We start from the raw sequence: 19,327 nt of genomic DNA, 5'->3' as shown, positions 1-19,327 counted from the left end.
TGCAGCTTCAAAGGGGTCTACACGATCCCAGCTGAGGAATAATGGTCTTATCTAGTGAAACGACTGGTCGTTTTCTTAAAAAAAAATTCAAATTTATATATATTTTTAATCACAACTTCTTGTCTTGCACTAGCTTGACTTCACAAATTACGTAATCATGCTGGAAAGATCACGTGTGGTTAGTTCTTTGCCTGTGTACTTCAATTCAAAAAGGTAGGGTAGGGCGAAAAACTCAATTTTGCCTCCAACCTCAAAATAGTCCAACGTTGTTTTACCCTTTTTTGTAAATGGCGTTTGACTTTCTTTGCACGTTCGCTTCGTAAACACTGGGTCGGTACTTTCACCTACGTCACACGTGACCTTTCCAACGTGACTATGTGATGCGTCATGAACGCAGAGCTGGTGCAAGATGAGCATTTGTGGTTAAAAAATACATAAATTTGACTTTTTTTAGGGTTTAAAATTTTTGATCTAATTACATGATGTTTCAATTAATTAATCTAATTAATCGCAAAATAAATTTGTGAAAATACCCACAAATTTTTTTTAAAGCTATTTTTGTATTAAATGAGAAAGTATCAAGTAGACATTACAAATTGTAGTTTTAAATAGAAATATTTTATTTGATTCAGCATAAAATTTATTACACATAAACATCTAGACTGCAATGGCCTAACGTAAACTATCTCAGTATTTTTTTGTTCATACAATGAAAGTCACTGGTAACCAAAACAGCTCTGTTACCAAGTCTTTAAAACACCTTCTTTCATATTCCACAAAAGAAAAGTTTGAAACAACATGAGGGTGACTAGATGACAGAATTAATTTTTGAGGGGTGAACTATCCCTTTAATGTTTTTATTATTATTATTTTAACCCTCTAACTGCCACCGTCCCGTATATGAGACTTCTATGTTTACTTCACCATATTACAAATAAATCCTAATCTAATCATGACAAACTATATATCGTTGGAAAGGTGTAAGACTCCTAAATAGATATTTTACCACTGTTTTGTGTTACAAATTATGTAGGAAAAGTAATAGATTAATTAGGGTGCACGTCAAAAAAAACTACATCATTAACAGGAGTTTTGACCTTTGTCACAAAAAGACTTTCCTTGTTGCCTTTTTCCCTATCACGCTAGATATCATAAGAAATTATATAAATCTCAAAATTCATCCTTTGAAAACCATTTTAAAATCAGACATTGCATTACCATTGAAAATGTGCTTTAAAATCAGATTACAAATGTTTTCGTTCATGAATTATAAAAATGCAAGTTTAAATAGTGCATTTTCACGTTTATGTTCAAAAATGGGAGTGACAATTAAAGGGTTGATGAAATTATACTCTAATTATATTATATTATACTGTCTATATGAGTCATTCATTCGATTCTTTCAAACAGCTGATTCATTCAATGAAGTAAATGGCTCTCTATATGAATGAGCTTTGAATCATTGGTTCATGCAGTTTGTTCAAAACGCAGATTTATTCAAAAACTAAACACCGCTGTGTTGCCCAGAGATGCACAACAATTCTGCTGTGGCTTCAAAGTAATATGTTCTCTGCAAAAACTGAGCAAAAACACAAAAACACACAATATTGTGTTTAAAATATAACATAATATCAAACTTCTTATTTACTGAACTGTTGTATAAAATCACATTTTAGCTTATGATAGATCGGGACAAAATCAGCACTCGTGTCATACTGCTTGTTGCCCATGTGATGTTGTGTGATATGTTATATATATATATATAAATGTGAAACAACAACTCATACAGGAGCATTTTTGCCCCAATATCTTAATGCATTTAGGGCATAATGCATTTATGGAGTTACTGCCCTGCATCATATTTGTCAACAGTCAACTGTATGAAATAGAAGATGATGTACAGGTCTGGGGGCGGGGCTAGCATTTTTTCATAACTAATTCATTAAGTTAACGTGTTAAACTGACACCCCTACTTTTTTTTTTAGAAAATAACCAATCGTTTGGCTAGATAAGACCCTTATTCCTTGGCTGGAATCGTGAAACTGCAGTCTGGACCTTCAACCCATTGGTCCCCATTGAAGTCCACTACGTGGAGAAAAATCCTGGAATGTTTTCCTCAAAAACCTTACTTACTTTTCGACTGAAGAAAGAAAGGCATGAACATCTTGGATGACATAGGCTGAGTAAATTATAAGGAATTTTTCATTCTGGAGTAAACTAATCCTTTAAGTTGTGGTAGAAGGTTTGCATACCAGTATGTCCTTCAAGGACAATTAAAACTTGTCCTTCAACTACATGAGCATGCTGTCATGATACACACACACACCCTGTTCACACCGCAGAGCTTGTTTAATAGTTCTGACTAATCAGTTAATCAGTAAGTGTGTATTTGTTTTGACTGGCTGTGACACAACCAACCTGTTTTCCCACAGGCGTGAGCTCACCTTTCATTGGACAGTCCCCCGGTCTCACGAGCCCCACCGCAATTCCATTCTCCTTATGGAACTGGTTGCCATGGTGATGATCGTTGATGGTCATTCCAGAAAGAGAGGTTGCCATGGTATCGCCAGAGTTGTAGTGAGCTGTGTGGCTATTGGGCGAGGAGCTCAATAAATCGTGCTGCTGGTCCATAGCAAGTCCAAACGAGGATACTGGAGGGGGGAAGGGAAGACAGAGGGTAAAGGTAAGAAGGGTATAAAGAAGGGAAAAAAGATGGAATACGTTAGTGGATGCATGAGAGAAAAGTGGTTCAAATGCTTTTGCCTTGCTCTGATTCCTTCTGGCAAAAATGGCTTTTCAGCACAAGAGAAAAAAATTATTTCCGTGAAAAAAAATCCACAATCCATTAGCAGAACCCTTAGAAACAACTGTCAGACCAACCATATGGTGAGTCAACAGTAGAGGCGTCCACCACCTTTTCTGAAGGACAGCGTGGGTTAAATCAATATCCAATCATCAGGATTCGTCTCTTCCGCTGGCTTCACACGGGGTTGTCACAAGCTCAATGTAAACAGAGCCAGAGCGCTGATGTGAACCTGGATATTTATACTGCCAAACATGCCGGTCTAGCTTAAGGTTACTGCCATGCGGCCTAAAATAGTGCAGGTCAAGTGCACCTCCTGCGAGCCTTTCTGTGGCCACTTTATTTAAACCATTGTATCACACTACGTGCGCAAAACTGCATTGGTATGTTCTTATTTGCAATATAAAAGACTCACGCCTTTTAAGTAACACAACGACACAATGTAATTAACCTTCTAATTGTCAAATGACAGAAAACACCCTTTTTTTTCCACTGACAGCAACTGATGTTTTTAGACGGGACACTCCCGCTCCAGAGCTATGAGCTGTTAGAAATCCAAATGACTGCATAATTATTTTGTAATACTGTAATGACTAATATTAAACGTCCATGTCATTAGTAGTACATGTTTGGTTAGCTACCCAGCCCAAAATTGATTATACAAGTTGGATAGTTCACAGCCGTCCTGATGCACTATTCATCCTACATATACAAACACAGAGTCATCATGCAGCGCCCAGCCCTCCAGACATCCTGACTGCTCATTATGACGTGTGCTTATAGCACTTAGAAACTGTGTGTTTTGCTTATTCTTCTAGTGTAATGGGAATGTAATGACATTTCAACACCCATACACACACATCATTTTGAGATTAGTAATGTTTTTAAAGGATTTTATGCTCATTATGGCTGCATTTATTTGATCAAAACTATCATAATTAGTGAAACAATATTATGATTTAAAATAACAGATTTCTTTAATATACTTTTATATATAATTTATTCCTGTGATGGCAAAGCTGAATTTTCAACATCATTACTCCAGTCTTCAGTGTCATATGATTCTTCAGAAATCATTCTAATATGCTGATTTATGCTGCTTAATTTTTGTTTTGTTTTTTTGGAACCTGTGATACTTTTTCATGATTCTTTGCATTTATTCAAAACAGAAATCTCAGTAATAATTCAACTCTTACCATCTCTTTTTAAAAATCAGTTTAACATATCCGTGCTGAATAAAAGTATTAATCTAATCTTCATCTAAGAGTTACACCCATTCAGAGTAGCTAGGCTGAAGAATCAAGAAAAAGCACACTAAAGAGCTTTTCTTATCACTAACCCTTAATAAACTACAGGTTAAGGCAAGGTTATGCCATGTTTTAACCTAAATTGTGATGCCAAATGTTTAAGGCCCATCCACACCAAGAATAACTATAAAGATAACGATATTAGCGTCCACACCAGTGAACGATATTGTGTTTATTCTAAGCGCACACTCGTCTGTCGCTTTAAATTCTTGAGCTCATTATAGTGCAATTTAATCTGATTGGGTGTCAATGTTTGTATCGTTCATCGGCTAGAAAAAATCATTCTGTAAGTCATTCCAGTGATATAGTTACCCTGTGCCTTTATTATTATATTTGTGGCGTGGATAAATATTAGAACGGTATCGTTACCTTTATAGTTATCATTCTTAGTGTGAACAGGCCTTTACAATGTAAAACAGATGTGTGGAGCTAGAATGTTACAGCAGGTTGCTTAGCAACAGAGAACCAGTCACAATCAGCATTTTATTAAAGGTACAGTTCACTAAAAAATGACAATGTTAATCATATACTCATGTACCCTAAAGTCATTCTCAAAACTGTTCATCTTCAGAACACAAACAGAGAAATTTTAAATATTCTCTGCATTTTTGAAAGTCTACGCAACCAATTTTTTTCACATTTTCCCACAAAACAATCAAGAGGTTTAATCCAAGTCTTCTGAAGAGACGCAATCGATTATATGATCAACAGATTCAATTTATCCAAACTGAACAATGCACATCCATAGAGCACATCAAATATAGTAAACAGAAGCTTAACCGACCTCACCTGATGTGAAATAACCTACATTTTTGAACAGCATGATTAGGGTGGGTAAATGATGACAGAACTTTTGTTTTTGCGTAAACTATACCTTTAAATATTTATGAGATGTACTGTCACAGAAAATGTCATGCATTATTTAGTTTCATCATCTGAGGATTAAAAGTGTTAAACACTAGCCCCTTTCACACACACAGTCTTTACTGGAACATTACTGGTAAATTACCGTTTGAACAGGACTTTTTCAAAAATACCTGTACATTTCAGGCAGTTTACCGGTATGAGAAGCTGTAACATTACCAGTAAATTGCTGTCATGTGCGCTGTGTGAATGCAGAATTAAGATTACTGGTATGGCATATAGAACACACTGACAAATAAAGTTTGCTTTGGTCTAAACTGACCCTTCGCAAAAACCCGCCCTCCGTAGTTACTGTTGCTGTGTCCGACAAACAATGCCGCTTTCACACTATACATGTTCTCACCCAGTGAAAAATACATCACGGAACAAAGGAAACTGACAACATGCCAACAGACAAGACAGAGCAGTTACTTCTGGTACACTCTAAAAAATGCTGGCTAATTTTTTAACCCAAATGCTGGTTTCAGCCCGTTGGGTAATTTTATTGGGTTATTTTTCATATTTTTACCCAGGTACTGGGTTATTTTTTAACCCAAAAGCTAGGTTCAACTTGTTGGGTCAATTTATTTGGTTATTTTTTAATATTCTTTATTTCCAGGTGCTGGGTCATTTTTAACACTTGGTTATTTTTTTCTACCCAACCGCTGGGTTGAGCCTGTCTCTGACGAAACAACCTAGCCGCTGAGTTAGAGTCAGTCAGAGCACGGGCCTTTTGAGTCCTCTACAGGAGAGGCCGGTTCTCAGCGCCGCCGATTTGCACTTCTTCAGTGAAATAAAGGTTTGTATACATTTTATTTCATTTATAAAGTCTCTACTGTGCTGTAAATTGTATTAATTTGCGCAACGCAACATAAAGACGAGATGTCAGTCAGCTGCGTCAGCAGTGGTTGTTTCGCAGGATGGAAATGCCTTTTGCTTTGCATAAAATAAATGGTTTTATTTTTATTTGTTATTAGACTAAGTTTAATCTTAAAATATGTTTTCTAATGTCAGTACTGTTTGTTTATGGGCAGTTTTTGGAGTCAATCACGGCATCTTTCAGCTACGAGTGAAACGCGAGGCCGCGGTCTTAAGTTTGCCTTCACCGGCTCAGATTTCGGCAACACACCAGCCTGACAATTAGTGCTATATTGGTAAAAATACACTAAAATTAAAATTCTACTTTTAAATGTTACATTTTTATGTCTAAAATGCTTGTTAAATGAGTTTAAATGCATGTAATATTGTAAATATTCACCTAAATAAATAAAATTTTTCTTGCATTTTGTCCATGTGTTCTTGCTTAATAATAAATGTTCATCTTTTGATTATTGCTGTTGCCTCTAGTAATTCTGTGTGTTTTTATTAGTTCCAGTCTATTTTAAACCAGCAATATAATACATTTTAAACAATAATTGACAATAAACAAAAAATTTTTTAGAGTGTATGAAACATTGTATGGTCTCGGCTTTAAAATGTTGTCATTTTTTAAATAAATAAATAAATAAATAAAACAATGAATACCATTTTGTGGTCAATACACACAATTTTTTAACAGAAATTAATCCACTCTCCTGTCTGATTTGTTTGTCGGGCAGAATGGCGGAATCGGCTGTCAATCAAGGGTCAACTGGGCAGTTAAACCATACTTTTGGAGATGACGTGATTACTCTGAGCTGTTAACAAAGCTCTGCTGCTTTTTTTTTATTAGTCTTTCTACGTTAATATGCGCTAGATGGACATTTTTGACTGTACCTCGTCTCGCAGCTTTTTCAAGGTGTCTCGCTCGAGACCCAGCCTTCTTTCCATTTATCAGGGCCGTGGCTCTGCAACTGCATACCATTATGCGCGTCTCATGTTTATAAGAGCAAAAACATGTTCTTTTTGATCACTCCATTATGCCTGTCACTCAGACATCAAAAAGTGTTATCAAATTAGACAGACGGTGAAACTAATGTGGGCGAATGAAGAAAATGGCACAGCTTTTACATATAGTTTCTGATGACTGACATCACAGAATTTACTGCATTTTGGTGCTGATGTGTGAATGGTCTCTTAACGGTAAAAACCTAGAACGCTGTTGCCCGTGTGAACAGCACATTTGTGTATTTACTGGTAAAGTTATACTGGTAATTCTACAGCGATTTAACCAAATTGCTGTGTAAAAGGGGCTATTGATTGCAAACATTGATTGGAGTAATTAGGAGCAAACTATAGATTCAGAGAGAGAAGAAATACACCTAAGTTAGCACCATTAACAGCATCTTCACTGCCATAGCTAGCAGTGTGACTATATAACACACAGCTGTTGCTGTATCCCATTAGAATTTATTGAATACCTTCCCAGTTATATAAACAAATTGCTTTTCTCTTTCATCTTCTTATGGGTTTCCCTGCTCTGCTTCCTCTACTAAAATCCAAGCCAAGAAAAAAAAAACCTGTCTGGATTCTCCAGGTCACTGCATTGGGCAGTGGGAAAAATCTCACCTGTTTTATGTGCATCTGGCACACAAGCTGTCTGGAACACAGTGTTTGCACAAGGATTCAGGATCTTTGCTCTCTAACCTTTGCTCAAACTTCAGTACACTGAAAATGTGATGACTGTTCAACATTTGGTACTGTTTACCTAATATATATTCTCAAACAAAGCAAATAAATTCTATAGTATAATAAAGAGACTATTATACAGTAGAATCTGTTTTTTAAATTACATTTTACATTATGATCACCACAACTGCAGTGAAAAGTTGAACTGGCATGATTTACATTTCAGGACATCTTAGTATTTGGGTCTGTCACCCTTTCGCTTTAATTACTGCAGCAAATCACGATTTGTGATTATGTTATCCCATATAATTTGAGAATGGTCCAAAGAACATTTTGTTCTTCAATGGAAGAAAGAACATCTGACCATCGGTCACATTGATCATGTGAACTCCTTTGTACACATTTGCTCATTTGATTAAGTGACCTAAATAATGCAGAATCTCAATCTGTTTGTTATTTATGCCATAACTTTCCAAATGCAAATTAAATTTTGAATCCCTGATGTTCAACATGACTTTTGGACCACAACGTGTTTGAGTTGAAAGACTTTTTTAACATGTCTTGACTCCACCTAGCATATACCAGAACACCACATGCCTCCAAGGGCAGTTGAAGAGCACCATCTAACCAGGCGCTAACATCTGTTGTCTTTTGTGTGTCGGTGCCTGCCTCAGTGAGAGTGTTAAAGCATAAAAACGTGCACAGTTGGTCCTCTAATGTGTGTGGGTGTTCAAGGAACAAGAATGATGAACTTGGCACAGCTCGTGGTCCTACATAAACAGGGGTATTTTGAGGGTGTGTGCGACTAGAGAAAGCACAAGATCAACAAAGATGTTTGCACAGCACCTAGGATACTATGCAAAGACAAATTTACCACACAGTATATACATAAAGCTATCAGACGTGTTGGTAACTGAACATAGGAATTCAAACTAATCTCTTTTTTTAAGGTGAGGTGAGGGTTATCATGGATAGCTGCCTGCACACAAGATCAGATTGCAGTTGTGTTGTCTTCTTTATTGCCTTTGAGTTGCTAACGGACAACATGAGGCAACAGTTAAAGTGATAGTTCATCCAAAAAATAAAAATTCTGTCGTTAATTACTCACCCTCATGTCGTTCCAAACCAAGACCTGCGTACATCAGATGTTTTTGATGAAAATCGAGAGCTTTCTGACCCTGCATAGACAGCAACGGTACTACAACCTTTAAGGCCCAGAAAGGTAGTAATGACAGCCTTACCCTTACCTGTGTGCTATTAGTATTCTTCTTTTAAACTAAAAAATAGGAAAATACACTTTCAGTCTCACAAATATACTTAAAATGACATTCAAGTATACTTATACTTAGAAAAAGTCTAAATATAATAATATATATATAAATGTAAATATAAATAAATATGTTAATAAACAAAATGTTATTTATTTATTTCTTTTTTATTATTATTTATGAAACTTACCCACAGGGGTTTATAAAAAAAGAATGCATGAAGCTAGAGTAAAATGTTTTTGTTTACAAGCAGATGCCCTGTTCTTTCTTTTGATGTTTTGTATGTTCAAATATTCATATAACAAAATATACAAATTAATACCTAAAAGGGACATAGTAGTATACTTACAGTATGATGTAAAGTTCACTTAAAGAAAACTTACTAGTATACAGTTTTATTTATTGCAGTATAAAACTACTAAGTTTACTGAGACTATTCTTCAAAGTGTACTAAAAATGCTACAAGTATTTAATTAGTAAACTATCAGTATACCTGTAAGTTCACTTTTGTAGTTTTGTACTTAAAGCCAGTGTTCGAATTGTGTCAAAGCTCTTGGGGGGGGTCCCCCTAACCAGACCCCCTCCCCCCAAAATAAACCTTATATAAATATGATTCATATTTTTGTCTTGTCCATGTTATAAAAGCTTATTTTCCGATGATCAGTGAATTAGGTGTACCAAACAATCACTACGCAAAGAAGAATTAAATATCTAGACGAGGAAATTAATATTTTCAAACAAGTTTAAAAGTGATTTTTACCTTCTGTGGGCATTTTTTAACCTTTATAAAGCCTTTATTTTTTCTGAAAGTGTGCATTATCTTTAGCGTCAAATTCTTATATTTAATCAGTAAAGTCACTAAGAATAATAAGACATTTTAGGCTGTTATCACACAAATAAAATCATCAACAACAAAATTCATCTTTTCAATATAGAGGAAACACAAACGCTGCTTCTGAACTGGCATTTAGATGTATTTACCCACTGTTTAATGCAGGGCATCAATGCATTTAACCTGCAGTTAGAAATGCATGAAAAATGTTTTAATATTTTAATCCTAAAACGTTGAATGCTGATATTTAAAATTATTTTAAAAAACAAAAACATACTTTAAATAGGAAATTACAACCGCCAGTAGGTGTCAGTAAGTTACAGTTAATAAGTGAGTCATTGCGATTGAACTCTTACGTGTCAGTCCTTGACGCACGTTCACGAGAATACCACCTAAATACCTTACTACCTTTCTGGGCCTTTAACGTGATTGTACCATTGCTGTTTATGCCATGGTTAGGATTAGGGTTAGGGTCAGAAAACTCTTTTATTTTTGGGTGAACTATCACTTTAAGGACTTCTTCTAAACATTTCAAACAGTATTATGCTATACTGTTGTCACATAGCATCATTAAATTGCAAGTTAATCATGTACATAAAAATAAAAACTATCTTTTGGTTATCTATTCAGTTGTTATTGATTCTGTTTTGTATAAAATGTCTCAATATTTGATTAGACTAACAAGTGTTCGAGTGTCAAGAGCATTGCATTGTGAGATACACTTTACCACGCAATGTGCTCTGTTATATCCTTCTCATGTTGGGAGGCCATCTGTTTATTACATACATATAGAAAATGTGCATACTGTGCAGAGTATACAGTACATACTTAGTAGTGTGATTCCAAATATAGGCCTGGTCTCACATAAAATCAAGATTTTATTAGTTTATTTTAATGCTGCTTTGTTTCTTTCTCCTACATACAGTACATGAATAATTAGCATGACACGGCACTCTGAATCATCTCAGTAGTCTGGTTTGAACTTCGGCTTCAAGCTAGACTGTATGCTACTAATAGAAGCAGATGAATGCTTCCTTGTAAACATACACTTCCCCTTTCATTGAATGCTGTGAAACTGATAGTTCAAATAGACGTGGGAGCATTTGATTCTTCTCATGGAGCGTCAAGACGTCTCACGAAACAAAGCTCCCACTGTTACACTGACAGGATGTCAACAAACTTCTGGAATTTTTAAGCTGTTCTTGTCAGCGTGTGTTGTGCTTGTCATTTTGCAGGACATTTTAAACGGTGCTTCTAACGCCAATAAATCTAGTAATCATCTAAAATAGTACATCTTTCTTGCAGTCTATTGCAAAGATATACATAAACAATGATAGACTGACAGAAGGCTGTGCTTTGGGTATAACTGTTCTTTCTTCTAAAGGAATTAAAACATTTGGAATGATTTATGGGGATTTAAGGGAATAAAGAAAAAGTGTTTTAACAGTTAACTGAATCAATATGAACTATCAGCAAATAATATTTGTATATTAAAATATGCACATTTACTCTTATTTGCATGCCTAATATGTTCAAAAAGCAAAATGTTTCTTGTCTCATCGCATTCAGTTATAAATTACACAAATAATATAAATGATTCAGCCTATATATTCTATTCAAAATGGTGACATTTGAGAAAAAAATTGTAGTTAGCATCACTGGATATTACTGTCAATCATTTAACACTTCTTTAAAAAAAAAATTTTTAAATATTAAATGTTAAATGCTACTTACATCTTACCTCACACTTCAAAAAACTGAGGCAAACTAGAGCACCGAGTTCATGTTTGGTACATGTATAGCCTTTGTTTTGACATTGACAAGCATTGTTAGACTGAGGCAGACTAGCCTAAAAATATAACTAAAAGTTTTTGTCTAAAAACCTGGGGGGAACAAGTTGGTAATTTCTTTTTATGTTCTACAATGGTTACAGGCCTGCACTGAGATCCAGAAGGCAGACAAACAGGGTTGTAAATTACCAAGGGCTTGTGGCCACCAGAATGAATAAAAATGCCCCATAAATTCAAGACAAAGGGGCAAAAAAATGCCCCTGCACAATTATGTGATTAAAATGAAACGTGAAAATGAATGAAAAGTGTTAATTTACGGAATTACATTTAGATTCGCTCACACTGCATCAGATTGCCTTTACATGCTGTTTTGTGCACCATTGAGCCTTATAACCAATCAAATGTGTTTCTGTTGAATTTAGGAATGCATTGGCCAATCAGAAGCACTTAGATTAGTCAGATTAGTGAAAACGGCGGAGCAGTTGATTAGTGTGCACACTTGCGAATTCCCTCATCATAAACAGCACAGTGCTTATACAATGTAAATAAAAGACTAATTTCGTAGCTTCAGTCATTATAACCAGAGTTTTTGCATAACTTGTGCTAGACTTGGCTAACATCATATAACAACATGTTTGTGGCCAACATCATAGACCAACAACAGAATGTGATGTGCCCAAAACAAAACAAAAATGTTTTATATTGTTTTCTACATTAATATTAAAGGAGTTGTTCACTTCCAGAACAAAAATGTACAGATAATTTACTCACGCCCTTGTCATCCAAGTTGTTCATGTCATAAAGAAATTATGTTTTTTCAGGAAAACATTTCAGGATTTCTCATCATATAATGGACTGCTATGGTGCCCCCGAGTTTGAACTTCCAAAATGCAGTTTAAATGCAGCTTCAAAGCACTCTAAATGATCCCAGCCAAGGAAGAAGGGTCTTATCTAGCGAAAAAAATGGACAATTTATATACTTTTTATATACTCTGCGTGAACTCTGTCTATAAAGGTTAAGACAGTTAGGATATGTCAAAAAACTCCCATCTCAACTTCAAAATTGTCCTACATCAACATGCAAAGAAGATGAAACACCCTTTACAGAAAAGGCAAAACAGCGATGCAAGACGATTTTGAAGTTGGAAGAGAAAATGAGATGGGAGTTTTTCGACATACCCTAACTGTCATGAACCGGAATACACAGAGTTCACACTGAGCTAGACAAAATGAGCATCTGAGTTTAAAAAGCATAAAATAACCGATCGTTTTGCTAGATAAGACCCTTTTCCTTGGCTGGGATTCGTTTAGACCCCCTTGAAGCTGCATTTAAACTGCATTTTGGAAGTTCAAACTCAGGGGCACCATAGAAGTCCACTATATGGAGAAAAATCCTGAAATGTTTTCCTCAAAAAACATAATTTCTTTACGACTGAAGAAAGAAAGACATGAACATCTTGGATGACAAGTGGGTGAGTAAATTATCTGTAAATTTTAGTTCTGGAAGTGGACTTCTCCTTTAATAATCATTATTACAATACAAAGAGCAATAATCTACAATAATGATTTCTGTCATAATATTGCAGCCCTATGTCTATTGTTATTGACAACAGTTTAAAATATTGATTTAAAAAACTGGGTAAGTTTAAGTATTTTACATTAAAGACAACATATGGTTTTCATGATAATAATGATAATAATAATAATAAGGTGATATAATATTGCCCGGAAAAGTTAGTTTCTGACCCTGCAGACAACCTACACAACTTCTAATAAAGAACAAAATTGTGTGTGTGTGCGTGCACGTGTATACCAACTCAACAGGTATTATTTGTTATGCAACCAGGCAAATCTGTAATCAGCAGATCTGACCATGTCAAAAACTGCTTGGTTGGAATTAGAGATAAATCCATGGATGGCACTAGGAAAAGTCTGAATGAATCTCCTTAGGGGTTATTTGCTTGTTTATCTGGCTGGCACCAAACGAAAAAATGCCGCTGTCTATTGGCACACACTGGGCTTGTGCTTTAGAATAGCTGAATGTCTGTGATGCTCTCATCACGGTTGACTACCCTCGTATCCCTGACCTAAATTTGCTCCACAACGCTATGAAGCACGGTTACTCTTCTCTCATGTTTTCTCTTTGCTCTCTATCCCCACCTCCTTTCGGGCGAGGCCAGTTATGTTCTAATTCAAGTCCCATAACAGGGTCCTTCACAGAAACGACTCTTAAATTTGAAACCCACCAGATCATAATTACAGTCTGTGTAGACCCGGCTGGATTAGATGACAAGAATCCAGACTGTAAATCTGATGACACAAAGTGTATTCTGAGTGCTGTGATGATATAAGCAACTTCTATTATCTCACTAGTCTGTGAAATGATTCTTATGATTAGTCACTCCCTAATGAACTAGGTGTAGAATGATTCTACTGAACTGTGGTGTAAAGACAAATATTCATTGTAGAAAATTATGTAGTGCATGTTAAATGTTATTTGTCTTACACTACTGCAGCCCAGCCCCACCAAGTAATACATATTTTATTATGCAAAAATATTTAATACTCATATACAATACTCACTAAGTTTTTGAACAGTAAGATTTTTAATGTTTTTTAAAGAATTCTCATTTGCTCGAGAATGCTTTTATTTAATCCAAAATACAGCAAAAGCTGAAATATACTTATGAATATTTGACTATATTTTAAAATGTAATTTATTTTTGTGATCAAAGGCAAATTTTAAGCAATATTTCTTCAGTCTTCAGTGTCACATGATCCTTCAGAAAACATTCTAATGTGCTGATTTGCTGTTCAAGAAACATTTATTATTATTATCAATATTTATAACACTTGAGTACATTTTTTCAGGATTCTTTGATGTATAGAAAGATCCAAAGATCAGCATTTATCTGAAATAAATAGCTTTTGTAACATTATACACTATACTGTTCCAAAAGCTTGGAGTCAGTATATTTTTTAATTACAGAAATTAATACTTTTATTTAGCAAGGATGCTTTAAATTGATCAGAAGTGATGATAAAGACATTTATAATGTTAAAAAGATTTATATTTCAGATAAATGCCATTCTTCTGAACTTTCTACATATCAAAGAAACCTGACAAAATTCTACTCAGCTGTTTTAAACATAATAATAATAATAGTAATAATAATAATAATAATAATAATAATAATTCATTTTTAAATAATAAATGTTATTTTTTATTTTTATTTTTTTTTGAGCAGCAAATTAGAATATTAGCATGATCTCTGATCATGTGAGTAATGATGCTAAAAATTCAGCTTTTAAATCGCTGAAATAAATTCCATTTTACAATGCACTCAAATAGAAAATGGTTATTTTAAATAATAAATATATTTCAAAATTTGACTGTTTTGCTGTACTTTGGAGCAAATAAATGCAGGCTTGGTGAGCAGAAGAGACTTTAAAAAAGATTAAAAATCTTTGTGACTGGTAGTGCATTTTTATTTACTAGTATTTGAACAAAAATTCAACCAGGTTGAAAATACAACTGATTGCATCATCACGAAGTATAAATGATATTATTATCCAGCTCTAATATGCTAAATGTGGCTTGAAGATATTAATATATTATAAACATTAACATCATGCTGCTTTAAAATAATAATGTGAACAGTGCTATACAAATACATTTTGATTTGGCTTTTGAATTTAGAAATGTGTTTTAAAAAATGTAAAATGTATAAGAAATATTCAGATCTAAGCTCACAAAATGCTCTTGTCAAGCAGTGTAAGATGGATCGTCAGGTTTTGCACCAACTTGTGAAATTCATGCAGCTTGAGTGCTGCTTTCATTAAACTAAAATTAGGACAAACCATTAATTTTTAACTCATCTATATATGTATGGTAATTTAATTTATAATAATTTCTAATTATCAAATTACTAACAAAAAACCTGTTTTCTATTTTGGTAGTCTCAAACTTTTGTAGCCCACTTCAGTTCATGGCTAACAGCATTCCAGAACAGTCATGCTCAGGTTCTCAGGGCAAAGGACCATGTGGATGCATGTAGACATGGAATTCTGGAATTCTGCTCATCACGCTTCTGTCAGAGAGGTAATGGCCTAAGTCTCTGCAGCTGCAAATTCACCTCAAATTACATGAACCACTAGGTCTGTGGCAGAGATCCCAATCACACCCTCTCATGCCAGTTAGTCTGAGAAGCCTGGTGTTGCACCAAGCTAAACCCCTCTGTCAATACCATGCCAATTAAGCACTCATGCAACACATGAGAGACTTCATATGGCATTATGTCAGAGATTTTATGCACTTTGTAAGCCTGCCCATATCACTAAACCACAACAATTTGCTCAGATGTTTTCGTGTGGCTTAGTGAACATAAAAAATAATAAGCTCACATGGCTAATATTTATTACGCTGCAGCTAAGCAGTTTATCTGGTATCTTTTTTGATATTATAGCAAATTTTAATTCTTTGATTTAGTCGTTTGTTAAAGTTTTATGATTTGGTCAATGATTAATCGCATCCAAAATAAAAGTTTTTGTGTATATATGTGTGTGTACTGTGTATATTCATTATGCATATATAAATACACACACATGCATGTATATATTTAAGAAAAATATGTTATGTTTATATATGCATGCATATTTGGATGCAATTAATTGCGTTTAATCATTGCACAGCACTAGACGTTACATATTTTCCCCATCTGTGTGTTTGGAAATCTCCCCATTGCTTGGTTTAATTAACTTACCACTTGTAATGAATTACATTTGACAATTTCAGTGTTGAATATTTATAATGCCACAGCTGCTCCTTTCCATACAAAAGTGCAAGGTGGTCATTGATTGACAACTTCAGAATTTCAATTAGAAGCTTTCTTGGATTATTAAAAAATAATAATAACAAAAGAATAGAATAGGCAAAAACGTGCATAATGCCTCTGGATACACCCTACAGGGCTCTTTGCAAGGTCTTTTCAGAGGGGCATGTCTGATTCTCAACAGTTACTTGGATCCCGCCTGTAATCCAGAATCAGTCACCTCAATACAGTCTCATAACATTTTAAACCCTCAAACAGCAATCGGCCGATAAATTCATGTAATCGATAGAAAACGTCAACTGTAATCAATGAGAAAAAAGGTGAGGCAACCCAATAACACAACCAGAGAAAGGCGTTTGCAGGCACTTAAAAAAAATCCTCAACTCAACCCCCATTTTAAATCGGATTACAGTCCACAGGGATGCAATGTAACACGGTGATAATATACTAAAAAGGTTCCGCTACCAAAACGACCGCATATTGGAAGCGAGCGGCGAACATAAAAAAAATAATGCTGTTTCTTCGTGTTAAATGAAATTATGCATCCCTATGATTAGACAACTGTACGGTCGTTGAAGAAAGGCGTTGCATTCCATTATTAGAACACCGAATCAGCATTCGGTCAGCGACGAAACGTAACCGCGACTTGTAATAAAAACGAGTCGTCTATAATTTCAGACACAGAGACACAGCGATGGCAGCATTCAGACACATGAACACAGACGACATGAAGAGCTGGAATCATGGCCGCATCTCTGTTCTTTAGAGATGGAGGGAGGAGGTGCGTTCCAACAAAGCATCCTTCAACAAAAATCGATTTACAATGAGCTTGGACTCACAGACACGTTCAGATTTTTGAGAAGAAACAGCCTCGCTTGAATACATCATTTAATGTGGAATCAGTCGCGTATTCGAATTCTTTATAGCTTTAGAGTCAGTGCAGCAGCATATTAGCTAGAATTAAACACATTGTTACATTGAACGCAACAGCTCTCGCAATTTGCGTCCAGCTGATAATAAAACAAACATACAGGAATGAGGTTTTACACGTCTGTGGGTTTAATCTTGAAAATGACCATGTTAATATATGGGGGTGTTTAGTGAAAACTCACATAAATACCGTTACATGTAGGACTGGTTTGGTTTGAATAATCTTGTTAGTCACTTAATGTATTTTTTCTTTTTAAAACCGGGGTTTTCCCCCCTGATAAGCGAGTATGCGAGCATATTCTATATTCAGAGCATTAGTTTATTAATACGTAAGCAGCGCAGGCCCGATTTAACAACATGACATGACCAGCGCCGATTTAAAATTGCAACAAGGGTACGCATGTTTTATGCTTGAGTCAAATCACCTTCGAATACAGTGCACAAAAAACAGCGGGCACGTTATTAAATCGCATTTAACGATCACAAATGAAAGCTTGAACAGGTTTTACTTACCTGTGCACGCGTCGCTGTTATTGTCTCTCCAGCTGCAGTCGCTCACTGAGCGCACGACGAGAGCTGCAGTTTCTAATACGGCCTGATGAAGAGAGGAGGCGCTAGAGAGACATTCCTCTGCCTGAGAGAATAAACCGTTTTTTCAAAATCTGTCATAAACCGTCGCGTTCAGTAAACGGTAAGAACCTGTCTATTTGAGGAAAAATCGACAAAGTAAGTGTGTTTAAAAATACATTTGTGTATTTGTTTACTACAGGTGACTATAGTGTATACAGTGGATGGGAGTAACCTACACTAGCGTACATGTACACTTTAAAACGTACGAATGAAGAGCGTTATATAACAAAACATCAAACAACGCGCCAATTATTTCATAGCGAAATTACATTTTTAAGTAAAATACTAAAAGTAAATTGGGATAGAATTTAAAACCAAAAGAACTGTGTTAGTTTGACTATACTTATTGATTCACTAAAAATCACATCTGTAGATATCGGTTACAACTCTTAACTTCTTAGAGCCACTGTGTATCATACATATTGGCTAGCCAGGAAGTATTTCCTGCTTCTTTTCTCGTAGCAGTCATGAGACATGTGCTGAGAAATCATCTAGCGCTGCTATGGAATCTCAGGAGATTATTGTATTGAGATTATTGTCTCCAAAGAACTGTGAGAACGTCTAAGCAAGTAACAGTCTCTCTCTCTCTTTCTCACTCTCTTCTGGACATGAGCCCGGGGAAACATCTGTCAATTGATTTTCCTAGAGCCAGAGAGAGGGATTTGTCTTGAGCTGGACTTTCCCGTCCATCGGGCGTTTCTTTATATCCAGATTAGCTCTAAGAGTTGTAGGTCACTTTCCTAAGCACCTGCTCATAACATGCCAAGATGTGTGGATGTCCCTCTATTAAAATGCTGTTATAGTTAACATTAAGCACTAGGTTTTCTAATGTATTGTTGAGGACAAAAAAAACACACAAAAAAGGCTAGTAGCAATCTGGTTTGACAAAATACAAATACATAAAAATAAAGTTATGATTTATTGGTATTTAAAGCTTATTTCAACTGTTGCAAAGTAGGACTAGTCAGTGCAAATGAAGAATGACCCAACTAGTGTTTCAGAATGCAGCAAATGAACAACCCTGGGCATTTTGTGGAACTGAAGGCAGTTGAAGTACCACGGATAACAAGTAGATGTCGTAGTAATGCCATGTGTGCTGTGAGGACACATTCTAAGAGCTTTCTAGAAACAGACGACACATAAGCTAGATTACATGCAAAAGGGAGGCTGTAATAGGCCTACTTAAAGGGAGATAATGGGCATTACAGTGATATTGTGTGATGTAATTGTGATTAATATTGTGACTCCAGTCATAGTTAATACCTATATGTCTATTAGTTTTTCATACTGGATTAAATTTGTGCACATAATGCTTTAATTTAGGTGCTGAATCATTTTCTTATTTTGTCAGTCACATGGAATTTGATTCCAGTCTGAACTCTAAATTAATCAGAACACTGGTAGACTCCTAATCCATCCATAAAAAATGTGGGTACAGTGACTCATCGAAGCAACGTTACAGTCAGTACTTCATGCTTACATCAC

At 35.3% G+C, this 19,327-nt stretch overlaps 1 protein-coding gene across 15 annotated transcripts in view; it reads right to left on the bottom strand.

Annotated features, from left to right (window-relative positions):
• Window positions 1-17,828, bottom strand: part of mapta (microtubule-associated protein tau a) — a 41,801-nt gene extending 23,973 nt beyond the window's left edge. For all 15 annotated transcript variants that reach the window (XM_051123875.1, XM_051123877.1, XM_051123862.1 and 12 more), the window contains exons 1-2: window positions 17,726-17,828; window positions 2,445-2,651 (exon numbers count right to left, since the gene is read on the bottom strand). In XM_051123875.1, the coding sequence (XP_050979832.1) occupies window positions 2,445-2,631 (187 nt within the window). In that variant the 5' untranslated portion in view covers window positions 2,632-2,651; window positions 17,726-17,828. The remainder of the gene's footprint in view (window positions 1-2,444; window positions 2,652-17,725) is intronic.
• Window positions 17,829-19,327: the final 1,499 nt, after the last annotated feature.

Source organism: Labeo rohita, chromosome 12 (assembly GCF_022985175.1).
Source record: "Labeo rohita strain BAU-BD-2019 chromosome 12, IGBB_LRoh.1.0, whole genome shotgun sequence".
Lineage (NCBI taxonomy): Eukaryota > Metazoa > Chordata > Actinopteri > Cypriniformes > Cyprinidae > Labeo > Labeo rohita.
Note: the sequence above shows the minus strand (reverse complement) of the source record. Positions and strands in the feature narration are given on the sequence as shown.